This window comes from Pneumocystis murina (assembly GCF_000349005.2).
Source record: "Pneumocystis murina B123 chromosome Unknown supercont1.3, whole genome shotgun sequence".
Classification (NCBI taxonomy): domain Eukaryota; kingdom Fungi; phylum Ascomycota; class Pneumocystomycetes; order Pneumocystales; family Pneumocystaceae; genus Pneumocystis; species Pneumocystis murina.
The window spans coordinates 103,687-124,413 of NW_017802361.1; the positions used below are offsets into that span (position 1 = coordinate 103,687).

Below are 20,727 nucleotides of genomic sequence, written 5' to 3' on the forward strand. Positions count from 1 at the left end.
AAGTGTGTGGGATCGCAACGTCCAATTTTTGCCAAGATATAGAAATTGTGTTAAAAAGGCGTTAAAATGACTGATTTTACTCAGATTAGTCCTCAGAACAATGCTCTTCAGAGGGCAAATACAGCTATTAATCAGTGTTTAAGCAGAGATGAAAATTACCCGGAAATGGGAGATATTTTAACGCGTTTGAAATATAGAAAAATATAAAAAAGAGCACTATTTTCTGATTATTTTAGAGGGCTATTCATCAGAATATAATCTCCCTTTTCGGTTTTTTTGGAAGCCATTTTCACGAATTTCAGTTATGAATATACCAGATGTTATTTTTGAGCAATATAATAGTAAAAAGAATTGGGGGGAAATATGATATGTTTTGATAGAATATTAGGGACGGAATGTTACACACAAATGGGACTTTTTCCAGAGATTCAAAGGGCATGGATTACGGTGGATAATAGGTTATATTTATGGAATTATTTAAGTGGGTGAGATGCTTCAAAAATGCTATTCAAGCGTTTTTTTTTTTGCAAAAAGAGAAACTAATTTCAAAAGAGAAGAGTTTCAATCCTATGAAGATTTAGATCAAACTATTATTTGTATTAAATTGGTGAAACCTAGGCCGGGTAAATATTATTATTTATTTAAATGAATTGATTTTTATGTCTTAGGCGTTTTTATTGATTCAATTAGATTTTTACTTGTTATTTCGACACTGAATGATATTTTTTTACTAGGAGTAGAGCAATTGTCTTCTAAGACATCAGAAAGTGCAGGAGAACTTGTTTTTTATTCGACAAAAATCTCTATTTCTGTCACTGGTATTGATGTTTCATGCATAGAAAGCACATCGGATGGTCGTATTTTCTTTTCTGGGAAACAAGATGATAGTGTTTATGAAATTTTATATCAGATAGATGATGGATGGTTTTCAAAAAGATGTAGCAAGGTAAATCATACAGGGACTTTTATTGATCGTTTTATGCCCTATATTTCTTGGTTTAGTGTGAAGAATGGTTTTTTCTTCTTAATTTTATTATTTTTTTATAATATCTTTTTTAGAAACTATTCAACAGCTTGTAATGGACGATTCAAGAAATTTATTATATGCATTGACATCAAAATCGTCTATTCGTGTATATCATTTGGCAAATCAACAAAGTCTTAATCACGTTATAAGCTATTCATATCGTTCACTTGTAGCGCATGCTCAAATGGTAAATGCTAGCTCTTCTCTCTTAGATCCACGAACAACAAGTATTATTTCACTAGCACCTGTGTCTCTAAATGAATCTAAACAGATTTATCTTATTGCTATTACATCTACTGGTTGTAGACTATATTTGAGAGCTTCAAGAACTAATTGGGCTTCAAATGGACCTCCATCTACAATGACATGTACGCATGTTAGATTTCCACCCGTTGATTCTGGAAACAAAAATGAGGATTATAAAGTTCAAACAGGTAATATGTCATATAAAGTTTTAAATAACAACACTCTTTTGAATTCTGCCTCTTCATTTATTCTAACTTCTATTCGAATTGGCTACGTTTTTCCTCCTGGCTATTTTTTGGCATTTAAATCATCTGCATCTCCATCTGAAGGTGATCAACTTTTTACATCTGCACCAGATACTGGTAGAATTCTTTATGGAACACTTAATAATCAAAGATTATCATTAGTTGAAACTGCTAGTTGGATACCATTAGAAGGCTATGTTCAGTCTGTTTCATTGCTTACACCACCAACACATTGTCCGAATGAATTAAAGAATCAATATAACATAGCGTCTCCTCAAATAGCAGTATTAACGAATACCGGTGTACATATTATACAGAGACAAAATAATTTTCAAATCCTTTATTCTATTATAAAATATGGTTCTTCTACTCCTATTGGTGTTGAAGGTGAAGTTGAATCTTTTTTTGAAATGGTTGGGCAAGCAGAAGGTTGTGCAACATGTTTAGGTTTGATTTGCGGAAAAATGAATGCTGCATCTGAGCTTGATGAATATTATAATATTAAATGTTATCCAAATAGGAATAATATATTGACCGATTCTGATATTGTTGAAATTGCTCGAAAATATTATATTGAATTTGGTGGTAAACCATATACTAAACAAATGCAATATAAATTTGGTAATATCGTTTTTTAAATATAATTATTTTTTGAAAAAAAAAAACAGGACAGGAAACATTGGATTTAGATAATGTCCAGCTTTCAGGTCGCCATGATGGTTTGGTCATATATATAGCTAGAAACATTGCTGAATTATGGAAAAAACCATTCATAAAGCTTACTATTAATAAAAAATTGTCCAAAAAGATTTATTCAACTAGTATTTCTGCATCTACATTGCTTCGTATTCGGTCTGAATTTGTTACATTACATGAATTTCTCGATAACAACAAGTCGTATATAAAGGGACTTGTTGCTCCAGATCAGTTATCTGGGCTGTTGAGTCGTTCAGAAGAAATATCTTTTCAGGCAGAACATAGAGCTCTTCATTCTCTAATTCTTTTAATACGTAGAATTATTGAAGGATTATCTTTTGTATGTGTTCTTATAGATGACACACCCTCGAAGTTGCATGATATAATTTCATCACTTTCCGAACAGGGTCAAGAAGACTGTTTGAAACTTACATTTGAGGATCTTTTTTCAAAAGAATCGGGAAAAGAATTGGCGAAAGATTTAGTTACTGCTATTGTTAATCAACAATTAGCTGCTGGAGGTAGTGTCGATGTTGTTAGTGAGTCCTTAAGGAAAAAATGCGGTGAATTTTGTAGTGCTGATGATGCTATTATGTATAAGGTTTTTTTTTCTTAAAAAAAAAAAGGTACTCATTTATTTTAGGCTATTGAACAATTAAGACGAACAAAAGAAAAATTCGAATTCAGTGAAGAAAAAAAAATATCTCTACAGGAATGTCTTCGTCTTTTTATCAAAATTGCTTCTAATTTGACATTGGAAAATTTGAGTGAAACTGTTGTTGAATTTAGAGATCTTTTTTTTCATACAGGTTTTTTTTTTTTTAGTTTAATATATTTTCTAAAAAGAGTTAAGGTGCTGTAGAGTTATGTTTAGCTGTTGCTAAAGCTTTTGATCCTGAAGATTTATCTTTATCATATATTATAGATGGACAGCCATTAAATGTTTGATCTATTTATTTTAATATTATCCCTGACATTATTAAGGATTTTCGGGATTATTACTATACTAGACGTATGAAGTGTTATTTATTAATTTTTGAGACTCTTTTGGATATTGATAAAATGATCGAAGAAGTTTCAGATAATGATAGTTCAAATGTTAATATGCTGAGAAATGATACATATAAAACTGCATATTCATCAAGAGATGAGTTGTTTCATTATTCTTTGTATGATTGGTATGTTGAACGTGGAATGTTGGAGAGAATTTTAAATGTTAGTATTTTTAAAAGCTGTTAAAAAAAAAATTTAATTTTCTAGATTGAAACTCCTTATGTTCGAGTATATTTAGAAAGAAAAAGTGTTAATAATCTTGATTTAGCTGATCTTTTATGGCAATATTATTCTAAATATGGCTCATTTTATGAAGCTGCGCGTATTTTATATGAATTATCTCAAAGCAATTTTCCTATTACTTTAGCACAAAGAATGGAATATCTTAGTCGTGGTAAGGGTTTATGTAATTGTCATGTTTCTCTAGAAATTAGACCAATGATGAATAAATTGGCACAAGATTTACAGGAAGAGCTTGATGTTGTTACTATTCAAGATGATATTATTCAATCTATTCGGTATAATTGGTTGAAATTTCTTAATGTATTATTAATTTCTTTGTAGTGTCGATGAAAGATTAACTGTTGAAAAAAAACGTGAAATGATAAAAAATCTTGATGGAAAAGTTATTCCTCTCACTGATGTAAGTTATTCTCATGTTAATTTATAAAATATAACTTAAGAAAGCTTTTTAATAAATATGCCGATTTATTAGGTTATGGAGAAATATGTTTATCAATATTTCATGTATCAGATTATAGAGGGAAAACAGATATTATTCAATGTTGGGAAAAGCTTATAGCTAAAGGTAGGTCTAAAAAACTATGTTTTTGTTTTTTTAATAAACATTAGAAACTGATGCTGCTATTAATAAAAATGTTAAAGTTTATGAAACTGTTTCAGATCTTATTCGGAGATTAGGCAGAAGATTTGGATCTTCTGAAAACGTTTTTCCTCTTGAAGATCTTATTCCAATGTTGGAAATCTACAATTTTGAAAGGAGAGATGATGGCGCTCCTCAGGGCTGGGTTATAGAATCATTTCTTTCTGCTGGAGTTTCTCATGGTTTGATTTTCTCTATTTTGGATGAAATAATAGATCGTCGTGAGAATCCATGGAATACTAAATCTGCTTTGATTTTTTTAATTCTAGAAACTTTATATTTGATATCTTTATGGATTAAAGCTAATACTAAAGCTGGTTATGGACGTAATGACTATTCATTAATCAAAAGTGATACTATTCTTTGTGCTTTAGAAAAATACTCTGCTCTGGTTTCTAATAATATGAAGTTAAAAGAGTCTATTACAAGATTAATTAATGAAATAAATAAAATAATTTAATTCATAATAAAATTTTGAAATGTGAATTATTTATAACAGAAATTATTTAGGAATTGATGTATAATATATATAAATGATTGGCACAATTAAAACAAACGATTTTCGATAAATATCAATTAATTACATCAATTTGTAAATTTTTATTAATGATTTTATTTCAAATAGATATTGATATATGGGATAAAATCATAAATGCTATATATAACAATTTATTTGAAAATTATTAATGAGTCTTTTTGTAATATTTTATACTATAATTTAAAACATTTTAAATTTCAATTAATTTTTAGGTTGCTTTATATTACTTGCATTTAAAACTTTTAATTATGATTACTGCTCCATCTAAAATATCCACATTTAAATTTATTTTCCATATCAGAATCAGATATATTTTGATGTTTATATTCTTTACTAATAGGACTAATAGAAAAGTAAGATAGATATCTTTTAAAATAAATAAATATATACTTAGAACAGATCCAAAAATGCCGGCCAAAATTAAGGCCAGGCTTCTTGCATCGTAATTCAATGCACGGCTTTTGATGAACATTACATAGAGGGGGTGATGGTTTTGTAAATATATTGTTCCATGTTTTTTTTCGCAATTCTAGAACCTCTGAATCCCTTTTAGTATCATTTTTTAACGTATCAGATATTTTTAATATAGTTTTTGTATTTATATTTTCCGAATCTAGTGAATTATACTCTTTCTTTAATGAAGTGTCTTTTTCATGTTTTCTGTCAAGATTTTTTAATTGACCAGAAGCATTTTTAAAATATGAAGGAAGATGACTTTGGTTTGAAAAACTTTCTAGTCTTTTTTTTTTTGAAAAGTGTGATAATGGTTCAGTTGCTGATCTCCCAAGAAAATTCTTTAAAGTATATGGTTTATTTTTTTTTTCTAAGGAGTCCAATTTTTCCTGTTTTTTAAACATTAATTTAATATCTTGAAATGAGAATTCAGGGAAATTATGTGTTTCTAGGTGAGGAGGTTTAGGTAATTTAGATACTAATATTCCATCTACAAAAGCGCCTTCTTTGTTCAAAAAATCTAATATGTTATCTGTTTTCCCACTCCCTTTCCAATTATATATTTGCGATTTAATTTCTGCAAAAATTGGACAATGATCTGAGCCCATAACATTTGCTTGTATGTCAGCAAATTCAAACCATGGTAATAATTCTTTACTAATGAGAATATAGTCAATACGTGTTCCTTTGCATTATAAACATATATTTAAACATTATTCTTTTTGTATACCGAAATTGCAGGTCCTGGCATTGATTTTCGTATTCCAGCCTTAAAAGTTAGAAAACAAATATAAATATTATATATTATATACATGTAAACATTTCTTTCCTATCCGGATGAAAATGTCTGCAAAGATCAATCATGAATCCTTCGGGATGTGGCAATAAAAGCTTATTAAGCCATGCTCTTTGACATGAATCTTTAAAATCTTCCATTCCTTCCTGCAATTCATCTATCTTATATGAAGAATCAACATCGTCTCTTATTATATTGATATCACCCATAATAACAATATTTCGTTTCATTTTTCTTAAGTTTCGAATACGACTATCCAATGTTTCAATCCATAATTGCCTAAACTTGTTCCTTTCTGAATTCGAATTCAATGGACAATATACCCCAAATAATACAAAAAGATTCAAATCTAAAATAATACATCTACCTTCTTGATCAAGTTCTAGTGCATGTTTATCAGACATTTCCGTGTAACCACCAATTGAAATCGATTTAGGACATTCAATATATGGAATACCTTCTCCTGAATGAATAAGATATCCAGTAATACCCTCCTCTGCTTTAAGAGGAATACAAAGCGACTCTTTAACATAAATTGCTACACCACTATATCCTTTTCTTTTTTTTGAAAATGTGTAAAATGACAAGTATCCTGGGATATTAATCATATCGTGTGTCAAATCCTTCCTTTGTATCTTTGTCTCTTGAAAACATACAATATCTGCTTCAAATTTTTCCAATATAAACTATATAAATTATAAATATTTCATTCGATTGTCTGTTATGCCTACTTTAAGCGATTTTTCTGATTTTTTCGACTGATAATCAAATAAATTACGTATTCCATTACAATTCCATGAAATTAGACGCATCTTTTTAGGCTATTCATCAATATAACCTCTATATATTGATTTCCATTTATTTCAAAAATGGTCATTTTTCCGGAAAAAAAAAACTACCTAGTGTAATCCCACCCTATAAGGATCTTAAAATTAATAATTTCTATATGTTTTCTTACCTTTTAACACCCCCAATCTCCCCTTTTTCTCAACCTTTTTTTTTGACGTAAAGATTTTCACTAAGTACTCGATCAACTTCAAAAAAAAATATAAAGCTATTAAGTATGTTATGGAGATATTTCTTGCGTAAAAACACTCTTATAAAAGACTTAAGATCTATAAGACATTGTAATTATACTACTGAAGCTCGAACAGGTCATGATTTTGTGTTGGAACAGGAAATTATAAAAAAACATGCTGGAAAAACAGCAGGTATTCTTTTTTTTTAGTTGGAAATTATTGAAACATATAGATTTATGGAAAAAAATAACGATTTTGTAAGTTTTGAATTTTTTTTTCATTTCATAATATTTAGTGTTTGTATTCCGGCATTATTGATAACCTCTTTAAACGCTTATCAATTATGTAATATTATTTATATGGGACTTAGCCTTTTCTAAGAAAAAAACAGATACTAAGCATCATTCTAAACTTTCCCATGAATTGGAGGAGAAGGAAAATGATTCGACACCAGAATATCCGTGTTTGATCCTTTTAAATATGATTTTTATGATATTTTAATGATTAATTTGTATTTAGATCAAAATATTCGAACTAAAAGGTTTTTCTGGGGTAAGTTAAATATTTTTATAAATTATGGTAGATTTTCTAAATGCTTTATGTATAGGCGATGGGGATAAGGTATTGTTTAATATAAAGACCCATAAAGGATCTGATAAATAAATAGACATTATTTTGGAATGATCGTGTAAATGTAAGCACATATTACGATATGTTTATTATTTTAACGGTCAATGCCTTGTTTTAAATAGAAACATAAAATCTCGAGTTAGATTCTTGCGTTTTGTTTATCCAGATAAAATTAGCAAAATGCGTTTATAAGTCGACTATATTATTATATTAAATATATGTATTAGTCCTTAGATGAATAATAGTATGTTTTGTAGAACTCAAAAGATATTGTTTGATAGTTCAATTATGGATAGAGAGAGATGTGTTGATTTGTTTTTAAAGAATATTATGTTTTCGGTATTTTAGAATTTATTCTGTCCCTCTTTGCCTTTTTTGACCATGAGGATTCGCATCAGAGAATGTATTAGGATCTTGTGCATTTCCAAAGAATGCGGGGTTAAAATGAGGTGCAGGAAAACCTTGTGACCCACCTAACATAGATTAATAAATATTCAGTCAATAATAGAATTTAAGGCAGATATTTATAGATATATATGTATAAAGATAATTCTTCATGTTTATATCCATCTTTTTAACTTACCAAATCCTCCATAACCAATCATGTTGGCATTAAAGCCTGATGCTGCAGCATTTTGTGATTGAGAATATGTCCCTGTATTGTTTAGTATTGTTCTTTTCGTTTTTAATAATATTTTACCAAATGGCATCATATTGGGAAATGGCATTCTTCCAGGAAGACCCGTCATCATCATATTCCCCTGAATGCCTGCATTATTCATACGATTTCCATATCCCGTTATATTCCTGTTGTTCGCATTGCCTCTTGCTAGTCCTCGTGTATTTGTAGATGCCATATCATTGCGTCCGCGAGCAGTTTTGGAAGGCGGTTCTTTAGGAAGCGTACGAAATGGATTTGACAATGATGAAAAGCTAACACTAAATTTTTTGTTTCCATTCATATATGCAGGATTCGTCGTATTCTCAAGGAACAATTTAACTGCTGTTGCTGCTTGTGGTGTTGTAAATTCAACGAATGCAATTCTATCATTAAAAATTAGAAATAATAGAAAACCATTATCTACAAGTGCACCCTTTAGATTTTCCGTTTACTTTATGTTCGTTAAATGTAATATCTTTTAATTCACAATCAATCCCCGCTTCTAGAACTACATTTCGTATATCCTCATCCGAATTCCACCAATTCATTTCACCTAAATAAAGTGCCGTAGTCGCACATGTATCAATAGGCCTAGTATCTATTTTTTCTGTTTCTTCTGACGTTTCCAATGTATTTATATTTTCTGTCGTTTTTTCTCCTTCATTTTCTGATTTATTAATGTTTATTTCGCATGAATCAAGTTTATTTTCATCCCTATCAATCTCCGTCGCCTTAAAAGACTCCTGTTCAAAGTCTTCTTGCTCTTTTGTCTCTTCATATGTTAATGGTTCATCTTCATATATATCGATATCAAAATTATCCTCTTCCATAGGAAAAAACTTCTTTAAAATACTAAAACCCCCCTAAAATCCTTTATTCCTTCTTAATTAATTAAAGACAATCTTATGGATCAATTTAAACCTTTATGAATAGATTTTAAAATAATTTAAATCTTCAAAATTTAAATAATTTACAAAATATTTAAAAATCTTAATAAAAAATCCAATAAAAAACCTTATATAATAAACAAATCACCCTGAATTCAATGAATTCTTTTAGGAAGTCTGAATCTAACCAATATTAGAGAAAATTCTGCCTAAATAAACGTACTTGATTTTATAGTAGTTCTTGATCGATGTTAAAAAACTTAATACCCGGGGAAAAATGTTAGCATCGGTTAAAATCTTTAATTTTTATAAGTAAAAACCTTAAAAAAATAGAAATTAAGTAGAAGAAAGCTTAAAATTAAAGTTAAGAATGTCAACACAAATTAAAGAGTGGTTAGATCTTTTAAATGACTTTTTAAAGGAAGGAACTCAGTTTATTAATCGTTGCACAAAACCTGATAAAGAAGGTAAGATAAAAATTGAAATCTGAATCGAATATGTCAGATTTTTATAGTTAATACATGTATTTTTTATGAGAGATATATGGAGTTTTATGGGGTTTTTGAGATTTCTAATGTAGATAGAGTTTTTTAGAATTTCGTGGGCAATTGGTATTGGTTTTTTAATTATGGGATTTATTGGATTCTTTGTTAAACTTATACATATACCTATCAATAATGCTCTTCTTCCGTCTTGAATAATAATCGGTAGTTAAATATTAAAAGGATGATGAATCTATATAAAAACACAAAAGCATGTTTTTTTGATTTATTTTTATGATTAAATGTTATTCCAGGTTTCATGATGTATTTAAATATATGCATTGTGTATGTGTTGTTGTATACATTATGTTTCTATAATATTTTACTGTTTTGTGCCATTTTAAAAGAAGTAATTTTTTAAGAAAAACAATGAAGTATTTATTAATGTTATATATCTTAAAAAGAAAAATGATATAATTAGCTCTGTTTATTCTTTTATATAAGACGTGATTATGTGATATTGCTAAATTTCATAGATATTATTTAGTGGCTAGTTTTTAGAAAGATACTAAATAATTGAAAAGTAAATTTCCATTGTTACTCTAAATATTTTTTAATAAGATGAAAAATGAAGGTATTGATAATAGTAAAAAGTATATGTTGGACCTTAGAATTATAATTTTTCGAATTTATAAACGTAAAATAATAACATTAAAGCTAAAAAGAATAGTATGTGCCTCTAAAGTATAAATATTTTTGAAGAATAAATACTTTTCAGAATGTTGTATTTATATTTAATCATATTTGCATGTAACTGTTTCAAAACCAGGTGGAAGTTTCCATCGAGCCCTTTGACTTTTAGATAATATAATAACAACGATTATGTCAAACCTAATATATTCTTCTTTAATATTTCTAGCTTTATCTTTAAGCTGAACTTGGCCTCTTTCGGCTAAATCTTGACTTAATGTTCCATTAGGCCCATAAAGCTAATATTGTTAATTTTATTATTAAATAAATGAAAACGAACTGATAATATAAAAGACCACTGAGATCCATATTCTTGTATAGCTTTGATTAAACAATTGGTTTCAGTTTCTGACCAGGGAACTCTATGTTGAGGTTTATATTCTTTTTTACGAAATCTATTGATCCGAAGATGTTGTTTAACAGCTATATATTCTTTATATTGATCTGTATTTGATTTTTCTTTAATATGTTTTGTATCATCGAAAGGTTCTAAATTATTTTCATCTGTAGATAAAGTTGAACCTAAACGTTGAATAGTAAGTGATTTTTTATAAAGCTCCATGGCAGCTTGCGCAGAAGCAGAAGGTATGACAGGAGGTGAACTAGGAGGTAAATTAGATAGCTCTGAATGAGAAGATGAATTGGATAATGTATTAGAAAGAATTGTATCTGTCCTTAAAATATTCTTAGAATATGTTGTATTTGATAAGTTTTCATGTTCGACTGAATTGGATTCATTTTGTTCATCATATTTTCTTTTTTTCTCGTTGTAGGAGATGTTTTCTTTAATGGATGTAGCTGGTTTATCAAGTATATTATGAATTAAAGAATTATCTATCGATTCAGAGTTTTCGTTCTGTGAATCCCATATGATTTTTCGATAATCACTTTGTTTATCAAAGAAACTTTTTTTATGTTTTTTGTTTTTATTGTCACTCTTTTGTGTTTTTTTGGTATTATCATTGTTATCGATATCTGTTCATAATAGATTAAGTAAAGATATGTAATAATAAATTATCATATACCCAAAACTATTTGACTAAGATGTTTTATATCACTTGCTCTATGAAAAGGTTATAATAAGAAATGAAAATAATAAGAAATACGAAATTTCTCCTTCGTTTTCAGAATTAAAAGAATATTCTTTATTCTGCTCTAATGGAGAGATAAAATTATTTTTTTGAAAATCCATTGAAAAACTCTCTTGTTTTGTTAGTATTTTATCCTGCAGTGATGATATTTCTTACGATTAAGGGGAATAATATTAGATGTTTTTTTGTTTTGATACGCTTGTGTATTTGATTTGTCCGCCTAACGCTTTTAGAAATACTCTTTTCATCTTGATAACTTACAATTTCTGATTTATTCGAAATATTTAATATGTTTCTTTGTATAAATTCTATCATTAGTTTAATAAAGTGATACCAAGGAAATGTTTGAATCAATGTTTCTAAAGAAGTGGGTAGCCGTCTAATATTCTGTATCTTTAAATTATTATAAACAAATGATCAAAAAATAATTATTATTGTCTTTACTTTTTTAATTCTTTGTGCACAGGCATCATTGTATTCTTTTCCTCCTTCTTCCCATCTTTTAAATCGTCCATTTTCATCCATAAAACATCTTTTTAATTCATTGTCTTCTTTAAATTGAATACTTCCTATATCATCATCTGAAACCCTATTAAGCCATATTGCATATATAAATAATTGTGTTCGTAATTCAATAATTTGCATGTATGCTTGCCAGAAAGTAATATTGAAGATAAAAGGAAACCAATGATCAATTTCACAAAGTGAATTATGTCTCTTTTTTAAGTCTTCAAGAGTAGGAGGGATAGAAAATGAACCATATAATTCAGATAAAAGTAATGCTGCATTTGCAAGAAATAATATATAAATTTCATTATTTGGTAGATAGTGTGAAAAGGGTGATATATCGATATAAGATGACTTTGTATATTCTAGAGCTATTACTATAAAACAGATTAATTAAGTAAAAAAATCAGATAAAAAATACATTTTAACGTTTGTAAAAGAAATTCCTTTTTTTTATAGATTTTAGTACCCTTTGTAGTTGCCTGTTTGACATGCGCAATAAAAGATGTCTTAGGAATAAGAAGTTGAATAATTCGTTCTGAATGATATTGTAAATCAGGTAACATTTCTCGCAATATATCAATGTCTTCTATTTCATTTATTTTATCCCCTTTCCCAATATTATTTCGTTCTTCCAATGTATTGACATAATCCGATGTATTGCCAACATCATTTTCAACATTTTTAGTTCCTATTTCTGTAGTAGCTGTAAATGGAGATAAAGTAGGAAGATATTCATTAAAAAGTATATTATCTGAATTTGGTATTTCTAGATCAGAAAAATCCTTTAGTACACTTTCCTCATATGAAGAATCATTGCTAATTATTTCTTCCTCATGAAATACTTTTAGTTGATGTTCTAATTGTTCTTTTAACTGATCTTCCAATTCATGTTTCGAAAGTGTTTCTAATAATTCTTGAGGATCTTTTTCTGACATTTTCAATAAATTCTCTTTTCTATTTTTAATAGCTTTTATATCTTGTTTTGCTAGATATTTTTTAACTATTGATTGCTTTATCTAATATTTTTATTTACTTATAAACTTTTAAAATTATTTAAAAAATATGTCAGTAATAAACAACTTTTATAAAAACTAATGAATCCTTTATTAAAATTCCTTTATTTCTTAAATGATAATTAAGGATTTTTTAGACATTTTTTAATATTTAGTGAGATTTGTTAAAGTTTCGTAGTTAAAAAGCGATAAAAATATTTTGGAAGGGTAATGATAGGGAGATATAAGACCATAAAATAATATGAATAAATTTTAACTTTAGTGGATTTGTTATATTTTTATATATTTTCATATATGAAAATATAAAAATATTGTAAAAAAAAATATACTAAATATTTTTTAACGTTAAGATTTTTTTGTTTAGATCAATATTTTTGAATGATAATTTCTATATATAATAATAGTTTAATATGTATTTATTTTTATTGAGAGAATAATATATTGATGTTTGATTTTTTTAATATTTTATCTAATTAAGAATAAAGTTGCCTTTTATTTTAAGATTTAAGTAGTAAATTTAGATAGTTTTTTTAAAGATTAGGATATTTGTTTTAAGATAGATTAAAAAATATAATAGATTTATGTATAGTTTTATAATCATGTATAGTATTTGGTTAAAAAAATTAATTTAAAAAAAAAATTAGTAGAAATATTAAGAAAAACAGTATTTATAGAAAAAAGAGATTTTCAATTAAAATTATTAAATTAAATTCAATAATTAATATAATAAATTAAAAAACTAATTAGATATATAAATGTAATTGAAATTTTTATAGTATATGTATCAAACAATATTGTGTTATATTTCTAAACCGAGATTTTATAAATATACCATTAAAATATATGTATTAATCAACATATTTTTTAAACAGTAATTCTTGATATCTATTTCTTTTTAAAAGAATTAAATGTTTTTTTTACTATAAAAGAAGATTTATTGCCTAGTTTAGAAAATGAAAATATGTTGATAATCTGATTATTTTCCATTTGAGAAGAATGTTTTGAATCTAGATCCGTTGAATTGCATATGTCACATATTTTTTCCAAGTCTATATTTTCTAAAATGTTATTTAATATTATTAATAATTAGAAATATTTACGATATTTATTTTTCACAGAAAGTAACCAGGAAGATAATTTATCTGAATTCAAATCGGATCCTTCATTTTCATTAAATTGTTCTGTATGAATAGGGTACGTATTATTACAAGAATCTATAGAAGAAAAGTCCTCTGGATTTGTCTGCTTATTTACTTGATTAAAATCCAAAATACTAGAATCATTATAATTATAATTTCTGCTTATTTTATTGGAATTCTTTAAATTGAATAATGAATCATCATTAGGCCTTATATTTTCATTATTTGCTATTCTCTTTGCTTCAAATGAAATGTTTTTTATATTCTTTTCTTTAGAAATAGATTTTCCATCTACATCTTTTTGAATATTTAAAGCAAATGTAGAATCTGGACTTCCTTTTATAGTTGTTAATTTGTAATTCTTGTAGTTTTCTAATAGAAATTCAAAAGAATTATTTAAATTGGAAGTCTCCTGTAAAGATAGTCTAGACTCAGAAAACCTATTCATAAAAGTATGATTATTTTGGTGTTCTTTATTTACTTTTGATAATTTATTGGATTTAAGATCATTTTGTGCTAAAACAGATATATTAGAGTTAATAAGATTATTCGTAGAACCATTTTCCACAGAAGAATACTGCATATGCTTATCTGAAAGGCCTTTTTTTTCTCTTAATTTCTTATTATCTTGAACAATTTCTTTTAGTGCTAATTTAATACTTTGAAAGTTATTCTCTGGAATATAACCTCCAAAGATACTTCGTCGAAACAAAGATGTCCTATTTGGCTGTTCTTCAATTTCTTCATTTCCGTAGATATTCTCCCCTTGTTGTAATGTTATAGTAGGACTAGGAAAAGGTATATCAATAGATTTCTCTGACTCTGTAATAGAACTCTCATAAAGAGAGTTTGGCATTTCTACATATTGAAGACCCGTATTTAATAATTCTGATGTACTTTTAGAAATTTCTTCAATAATAGATAAAACGCTTTTAAACTTTATAGCCTTTTTTTTTTCGAAATTATTTTTCATAAAATTTTCATTTTTATGAAATTCTTCTTTAGATAATAAATTATCCTTTTCTTGTAAAGATTCCCATGGAAACTCCTTATACACCTTTTCTTTAAAAATATGCCTAATTGGTTGATGTCGATATCTTTTAGATCTTTTCAAAGTATTTAATGACTCTGAAACTAACGAATTTGACGAATCTGAAACTAACGAATTCGACGAATCTGGCGCTTCATTTAATAAGTTATCTGACCCTTCCGATAACTTATCTGAAGAATCTAAAATTTTCTCTGATTCCAATGTTTCTTGCATTTCTATTGTTAATAAACTATCTGTGTCTGACGACGCACTTAATGTCGTAAACGTATTAGATCTGTATTTTACTCCTATATCGCTAGAAGACCTTCCTAATAAATTTCTTTGTTCATTATCATGGTTCCAAATTTTTCCAGAACGTCTTTGAATCGTACATGTTGATAAACATGATTTTTGACGTTTTTGTGTAAAATTTTCTTTTATATAAATCGCTTTTACTGATTCTGTATCTCCATTTATATTTCCATCTATATTTCCATCTATATTTTTATCCGTTCCACTTTTTTCAATATCAATGTCATTTATGAATTTTTCTTCAATCATTATGGAATTTGAAGGAAATATATACTATTTTACTAATAATATTCTTTAATTGCAAATCTTATTTAACCCTTTCTTCAAATTATAAAAATATAAAACTAAGGATAAAACTTAAATTTTAACCCTTTTATTTATATTTTTATAATTTGAAGTTGAATATTAGAATTAAGATTAATATATTTATATTTTTTTATATTTTTTTAGGGTTAGCCTGCATTTTTCTGCACGGAACCCTTTATAGGGACACGCATGTGTTCGGAGGACCCAGAAATTATTTTGTAACTTAGAAATTTAAAAAATATCAAAGAAATTGTTAAAAAAGAAGTTATGAACACATTAAATGGGGAAAATCAGATAAGTTATGAATATAAATGTAGAAGAGAGGAAGAATATCGTTGTTTTGGTGGTTCACAACGTAACGAACGATCAGATAGAGGGTATCATGGGACATCATATAAAAAAAGAATTTATGAAGAAGGACCGGGAGAACCAAATATTCAGGTTATTTTTCAGGGTCTTGAGTCTCATATTATTGAGATAGATGTGATATAAGTCATTTTTTTTGGTTAGATTATGTTAATATAAGGGTAGATTCAAAGAGCGATTGAAGAACGAGGTGGACAGATAGAAAATGTGATTTTGATACGTAATAGAGAGACAAGTAGATGATTTATAATTGTTTTTATGATTTATAAAAGTTGTTATAGGAGAATCGCGTTGTTTTGCATTTGCGAAGTTTATTTCTCTTGAACATTCAAAGCAATTTATAGAAGCAAATTATCCATTTTTATACATAGGAAATCATCGGGTTAAGATATCATATAGTAAAGAAAATAAGTGGGAGGAGGATGGATGGATTTGTTTTAGTGTATGGAATGATATTAAGATTAGAAGGAAGTTTATGAGGTTTGTAGTGTGGAATTAATAATTATCCTCGCCGAGAAGTTTGTTTTAAATGTGGAATACCGAAGCAGGGTGCTTATTAAATTTACGTTGCTGTTTGTTGTATTAAATGAAGTTAGATGTGACGGTTGCAGGGAATTTGACACATTCAGCGCCATTAGTATTGAATGATGGAAGTCAAGATATAGCAACTACACCTTCACAGTTTTTATTATTAAGAAAATTGGATCTTTTAACTACAGAAGAGCTTATTGTTAAAGGAATGGCAAAGCTACAAGTGCCAATTGTACGAGTGCTTTTGATTCGTGACCGAATGACACGTCAAAGTTGGGGATTTGCATTTGTTGAATATGCAGATGTAAATGTATGATATGATATGAACAAGATCATGATTCATATTTTCTAGGGATCTAAAAAAGCTTTGGCAAATGCTATGAGCCTTACCTCAAACAAAGGGTTTACTATTTCATCAAAAACGATCGAATTATCCTTTATTCATGGCGGTGTTTTTGTTCCTGTTTATGATCAAAAAAACGAATTTGCATTTAAATCGAGTAAAAATGGTCAATTGCTTGCGTATTGGGATGAAAAAGGATTTACATCAGAATATTGTCCAGAATCACAAAAATCGAAAGATGAATCAAATGCACTTCCCGGCGAAATAAATGTTTCTATAGGATCTAACGCTACTTGTTCGGACAATATTGTCTCTATGAAGGGTGTGTTTGAATTATATTGGGTTCTTTTTTTTCTTAAAGGAATATAGAACCCAGTTTTTCAACAAAAGATGCTTCAACTAGTTTAAAAAGAGGTGTGAAGTAAGTATTAATATTTTATAAGATATAGAGATTAATAATTGTTAACAGTACCGTATGCGAACAGAAAAAACGTATTCAATCTTAATTTAATTAATTTTCTTACTTATTATAGAAAAAAAAAGATGTGATAATTCATCAATAAAGGTACAGGGATATAATTTATGAAAATATGTTTTTATTTAGGATTTTAGATGGCACCTCATTTGCAGAAATGGGCAGTAAAGCAGCAAGAATTACGAACAGGACAAGTTGAAAATGAAAAAATAGATGAAATCTTTTCTGATTTAAATCTTATGGCATGCTTACTTTGCCAAAGAAAGTTTAAATCAGAAAAGGAAATACGTCAGCATGAAAAATTATCCGAATTGCATAAGGTAATTAGTGTTTTGGATATTTACAATTAATATTATAGAAAAATTTGACAGATGAAGATCTCAAAGCACAAGCCAGACAACGTTTAAAGAAAGTTTCTACAAAAAAAGATACTGAAGTAGAAAGTTTAAATGATAGTAATTATAGAGATAGGGCTCAAGAACGTCGTATTGCATTTAATCAGCCTTCGAAACCAGATGTTCCATCTCATAATTCAAAGAAAAATATAATAAACTCATCTCCAAAGATACCAGAAGAACCTGCAAACATAACAAAAGGAAAAGGTGCTGCCATTCTTGGAAAAATGGGATGGACAGAAGGAATGGGTTTAGGATTAGAAGGTAAAGGTATTTCCAAACCACTTAATCCAGAGATGTACCAAGAAGGTGCTGGTCTTGGTTCTCTAGGAGCAAAGTTAGGAGATAATCCACGTCCAAGTGATTATGCTGCTTATGTTCGATCGGTAAGTTATCTATATTTTTAATAAATTTTGATTGTTTTAAGGTTAAAGATCGTGCTAAGCGAAGATATGAAACGGAGGGCCTGTAATATTATGTTATACCTTATTTAGAAGATTACAGATTTTACAGATAATTTTGTTTTAAAGCAATTACTTTAAAATATTAAAGATTTTAATATTTTTATTGCATATAAAATATTGTATTATTCACAGCCTAATGATATTGGACTATTTTATTAGTATAGACATTATGTTTCATCTAAAACTTAAATATTAGGAATTGTAAAGTTTTTCATTATATATTAAATATTTTAAGATATAATTAACAATCTGTGAATTAATGTGTATTTTATTTTCTATCACAATTCACTTATCTACATCATTATCTATAATATCAAGATTTCAAATCCCTTTTAAGTCCTGATACATAAAATGTAATTCTGTATCATGTCTTTTCCAAATGTGTGAAGTCTGTAATTCTTTTACATTCATAGTCTTCGCAATAGATGTATATGTAGAATTGAAAATAATTAGAATATCGTTGTATAAAACAATAGAAACCTCTTCATTTAAAACAGCTGGAAAATGAAGATGAAAAAGGAACATATAGTTAAAAGATAGTTTATTCTTGATTCCTTAATTAATTTTCTCCAAGGCATAGGATATCAACCTTAGGATACACAAACTTTGCTGAAGCTAAAAAAGTTGACAAGAATTTTCTTAGAATTTTCTTTCATTCATATTATACTCAACAAAAGAAGTTCTCCTAATAGTTGAACTAACAATTGAAAAATCATGGCATTTTAAAAGCGGAAGAAGCAAAAGTTTATAGAGAGGCATTTTTTGAACAGGAAGAGAATAGCCTATCAGATTAAGTTGTTTATGTAATTCAAATAAACAACAAAACTAAATATGTAAAAATCGAACTTAATGATATAAATAGATTGATTCACCTTCAAATATTTTTTACCCTTTTCTGAAATTTTCCATTGATTAATAATACGTAGTTTATCTTTGAATCCAGAAATATAAAATAGATATATTTTTAATAATTCTTTTTGCAAACGCTCCTCCGGATTAATTTTATTAATTTCTGCCATCATTTCTGGGAGTATAAATTGTTTGTGAAACATAAAAATGGAAAAAAACATTCACAAAACTATTTAAAAATCTCAATACATCATAGAAGGCACAAGCTTTCTAATATAAATCTAATCTAAATAATTAAAAGCCTGAAATATTAATTGCGATTTTTCTTTTTTTTGTTTACCTTAACTACTAACCCAGATACATATTATTTTTCTGTCTCTAGAATTTCATGAAATATTTCTTTTATTTTATATTCATTATGTATTACATTTATAGAAATTTCTTGCATATCCTGCCGTACTTTGCCGGAATTTAACGAAATTTTGGAAAACCAATCATACAAAACACAAATTTGATCAAGTCTATATATATCTGTAAAAATACTTAATTTTGGACAAAAAATCCTTTTTTTGAAATTCCAGAATTTTTATAATATATTTCCAGGAGGATCTGATAAAAAGAATGGTAATTTATCATCATTGGAAGTATCTGATGATATTGTCTCAATTGAATTATCATATATAAACCCCTGTTTACAATTCTTCAAAAATATTGTACTTTTAGCTTTTCGATGCAACAATTTAGCTCATTTTTTCTTTTCAAAACCGCTATCAATTTTATTCTCAAATTTTGCTTTTTAAATAATACTAATCTAGATTAACATTTTTCCTTCCAAATAGAATATAACATTTTAAGAGTATCATTCAATCCATATAATCTTCCATATTCAAAAATTTTGTTCTCTGTATTTATTCCTGTTTAAAAAATTTTATCTTATAACCGCCTTATATAATATCTTATTTAATATATAAAATAGCTGATAATTATAAAAAAATTGTCAAATTTATCTCATTTTTTAACGTTTTTAAACCAAAATAAAACCTTTCTCAAAATAAATTCAATCTCTACTGTTTTTAATATTGGTAAAATTTAGAGATTCCTTAAAAATGTTTTAGCATCATATTAGTATTTATTCAACAGTATTCAGAAAAGGGCGCATATATTCAGCAATTCTAAATATTATTGCTATATTTGATAATATAAGGCTAATAATATGTATTATATGCATATATAATACATATTATTAATATATGCTTTATTAACTACAATTTTTCATCTCTTTTCGTATCCCATTGCTGATCATTCTTTCAAAGCAACATTTCCAAAAAAATTTCAAATATCTTAGAACCTTAATCTTTCATTTTATCTACTAAAAGTCTAATCTTTATCTTTTTTAGCTGTTTAAATGTTAGTTCCTGTTAACCCCTAATATATCTTAATCCATTTATAGACTAATATCTCCAATAAATTTATCAATATTCTTTTTAATTTATATTTTTTTACTTTTATTGACTTTGAAAGGTTAATTATCCATTCG

The 20,727-nt window shown here is 27.3% G+C and overlaps 9 protein-coding genes across 9 annotated transcripts; 4 read left to right on the plus strand and 5 right to left on the minus strand.

Moving 5' to 3' along the window:
* Positions 1-66: 66 nt before the first annotated feature.
* On the plus strand, positions 67-4,708 carry PNEG_00888 (hypothetical protein; the record flags this gene model as incomplete). Its single annotated transcript, XM_007874608.1, has 14 exons — positions 67-184; positions 237-341; positions 389-485; positions 553-623; positions 669-1,013; positions 1,060-2,139; positions 2,187-2,815; positions 2,858-3,023; positions 3,068-3,156; positions 3,199-3,429; positions 3,475-3,785; positions 3,832-3,910; positions 3,955-4,075; positions 4,120-4,708. The coding sequence occupies 14 exons, from the start codon at positions 67-69 to the stop codon at positions 4,608-4,610; spliced, it is 3,933 nt and encodes a 1,310-aa protein (XP_007872799.1). The 3' UTR covers positions 4,611-4,708.
* Positions 4,709-4,903: 195 nt separating this feature from the next.
* Positions 4,904-6,774, minus strand: PNEG_00889 (exodeoxyribonuclease III). The gene is made up of 5 exons (XM_007874609.1): positions 6,669-6,774; positions 5,954-6,623; positions 5,872-5,910; positions 5,079-5,826; positions 4,904-5,030 (listed from the first exon to the last, which is right to left on the minus strand). The coding sequence occupies exons 1-5, from the start codon at positions 6,747-6,749 to the stop codon at positions 4,931-4,933; spliced, it is 1,638 nt and encodes a 545-aa protein (XP_007872800.1). The 5' UTR covers positions 6,750-6,774; the 3' UTR covers positions 4,904-4,930.
* Positions 6,775-7,000: 226 nt separating this feature from the next.
* On the plus strand, positions 7,001-7,729 carry PNEG_00890 (hypothetical protein; the record flags this gene model as incomplete). Its single annotated transcript, XM_007874610.1, has 8 exons — positions 7,001-7,148; positions 7,189-7,213; positions 7,252-7,301; positions 7,348-7,419; positions 7,476-7,508; positions 7,564-7,577; positions 7,624-7,650; positions 7,709-7,729. 8 exons carry the CDS (start codon positions 7,001-7,003, stop codon positions 7,727-7,729), a joined length of 390 nt encoding a protein of 129 aa, XP_007872801.1.
* PNEG_00891 (hypothetical protein) lies at positions 7,636-9,228 on the minus strand. Its single transcript, XM_007874611.1, has 5 exons — positions 9,169-9,228; positions 8,680-9,126; positions 8,287-8,630; positions 8,170-8,241; positions 7,636-8,059 (listed from the first exon to the last, which is right to left on the minus strand). Exons 2-5 carry the CDS (start codon positions 9,075-9,077, stop codon positions 7,938-7,940), a joined length of 936 nt encoding a protein of 311 aa, XP_007872802.1. The 5' UTR covers positions 9,078-9,126; positions 9,169-9,228; the 3' UTR covers positions 7,636-7,937.
* A 276-nt stretch (positions 9,229-9,504) lies between these two features.
* PNEG_00892 (protein translocase SEC61 complex gamma subunit, archaeal and eukaryotic) lies at positions 9,505-9,831 on the plus strand (the record flags this gene model as incomplete). The annotated part of the gene is made up of 2 exons (XM_007874612.1): positions 9,505-9,601; positions 9,719-9,831. 2 exons carry the CDS (start codon positions 9,505-9,507, stop codon positions 9,829-9,831), a joined length of 210 nt encoding a protein of 69 aa, XP_007872803.1.
* Positions 9,832-10,367: 536 nt separating this feature from the next.
* On the minus strand, positions 10,368-12,902 carry PNEG_00893 (hypothetical protein; the record flags this gene model as incomplete). Its single annotated transcript, XM_007874613.1, has 9 exons — positions 10,368-10,465; positions 10,508-10,605; positions 10,647-11,341; positions 11,392-11,429; positions 11,473-11,569; positions 11,614-11,677; positions 11,719-11,850; positions 11,902-12,341; positions 12,386-12,902. 9 exons carry the CDS (start codon positions 12,900-12,902, stop codon positions 10,411-10,413), a joined length of 2,136 nt encoding a protein of 711 aa, XP_007872804.1. The 3' UTR covers positions 10,368-10,410.
* A 963-nt stretch (positions 12,903-13,865) lies between these two features.
* Positions 13,866-15,710, minus strand: PNEG_00894 (hypothetical protein; the record flags this gene model as incomplete). Its single annotated transcript, XM_007874614.1, has 2 exons — positions 13,866-14,038; positions 14,081-15,710. The coding sequence occupies 2 exons, from the start codon at positions 15,708-15,710 to the stop codon at positions 13,866-13,868; spliced, it is 1,803 nt and encodes a 600-aa protein (XP_007872805.1).
* Positions 15,711-16,034: 324 nt separating this feature from the next.
* Positions 16,035-18,349, plus strand: PNEG_00895 (hypothetical protein; the record flags this gene model as incomplete). The annotated part of the gene is made up of 12 exons (XM_007874615.1): positions 16,035-16,250; positions 16,299-16,368; positions 16,415-16,575; positions 16,622-16,682; positions 16,730-16,974; positions 17,017-17,329; positions 17,377-17,428; positions 17,477-17,499; positions 17,541-17,572; positions 17,620-17,802; positions 17,841-18,263; positions 18,305-18,349. The coding sequence occupies 12 exons, from the start codon at positions 16,035-16,037 to the stop codon at positions 18,347-18,349; spliced, it is 1,824 nt and encodes a 607-aa protein (XP_007872806.1).
* A 313-nt stretch (positions 18,350-18,662) lies between these two features.
* PNEG_00896 (hypothetical protein) lies at positions 18,663-19,360 on the minus strand (the record flags this gene model as incomplete). The annotated part of the gene is made up of 4 exons (XM_007874616.1): positions 18,663-18,895; positions 18,947-18,956; positions 19,014-19,166; positions 19,214-19,360. 4 exons carry the CDS (start codon positions 19,358-19,360, stop codon positions 18,663-18,665), a joined length of 543 nt encoding a protein of 180 aa, XP_007872807.1.
* Between the last annotated feature and the right edge of the window lie 1,367 nt (positions 19,361-20,727).

What these genes read in the sequence shown, in the direction of transcription:
- PNEG_00891 (XM_007874611.1), bottom strand. Translation starts at nt 9,077, where the DNA reads ATGGAAGAGGATAATTTTGATATCGATATATATGAAGATGAACCATTA. An exon ending in TCCCAATATGATGCCATTTG is followed by an intron (nt 8,242 to 8,286) that starts GTAAAATATTAT and finishes TAAACAATACAG; the next exon opens with GGACATATTCTCAATCACAA. An exon ending in GATTGGTTATGGAGGATTTG is followed by an intron (nt 8,060 to 8,169) that starts GTAAGTTAAAAA and finishes AATCTATGTTAG; the next exon opens with GTGGGTCACAAGGTTTTCCT.
- PNEG_00889 (XM_007874609.1), bottom strand. Translation starts at nt 6,749, where the DNA reads ATGCGTCTAATTTCATGGAATTGTAATGGAATACGTAATTTATTTGAT. An exon ending in AATCAGAAAAATCGCTTAAA is followed by an intron (nt 6,624 to 6,668) that starts GTAGGCATAACA and finishes TAATTTATATAG; the next exon opens with TTTATATTGGAAAAATTTGA. An exon ending in CATTTTTGGATCTGTTCTAA is followed by an intron (nt 5,031 to 5,078) that starts GTATATATTTAT and finishes CTTTTCTATTAG; the next exon opens with TCCTATTAGTAAAGAATATA.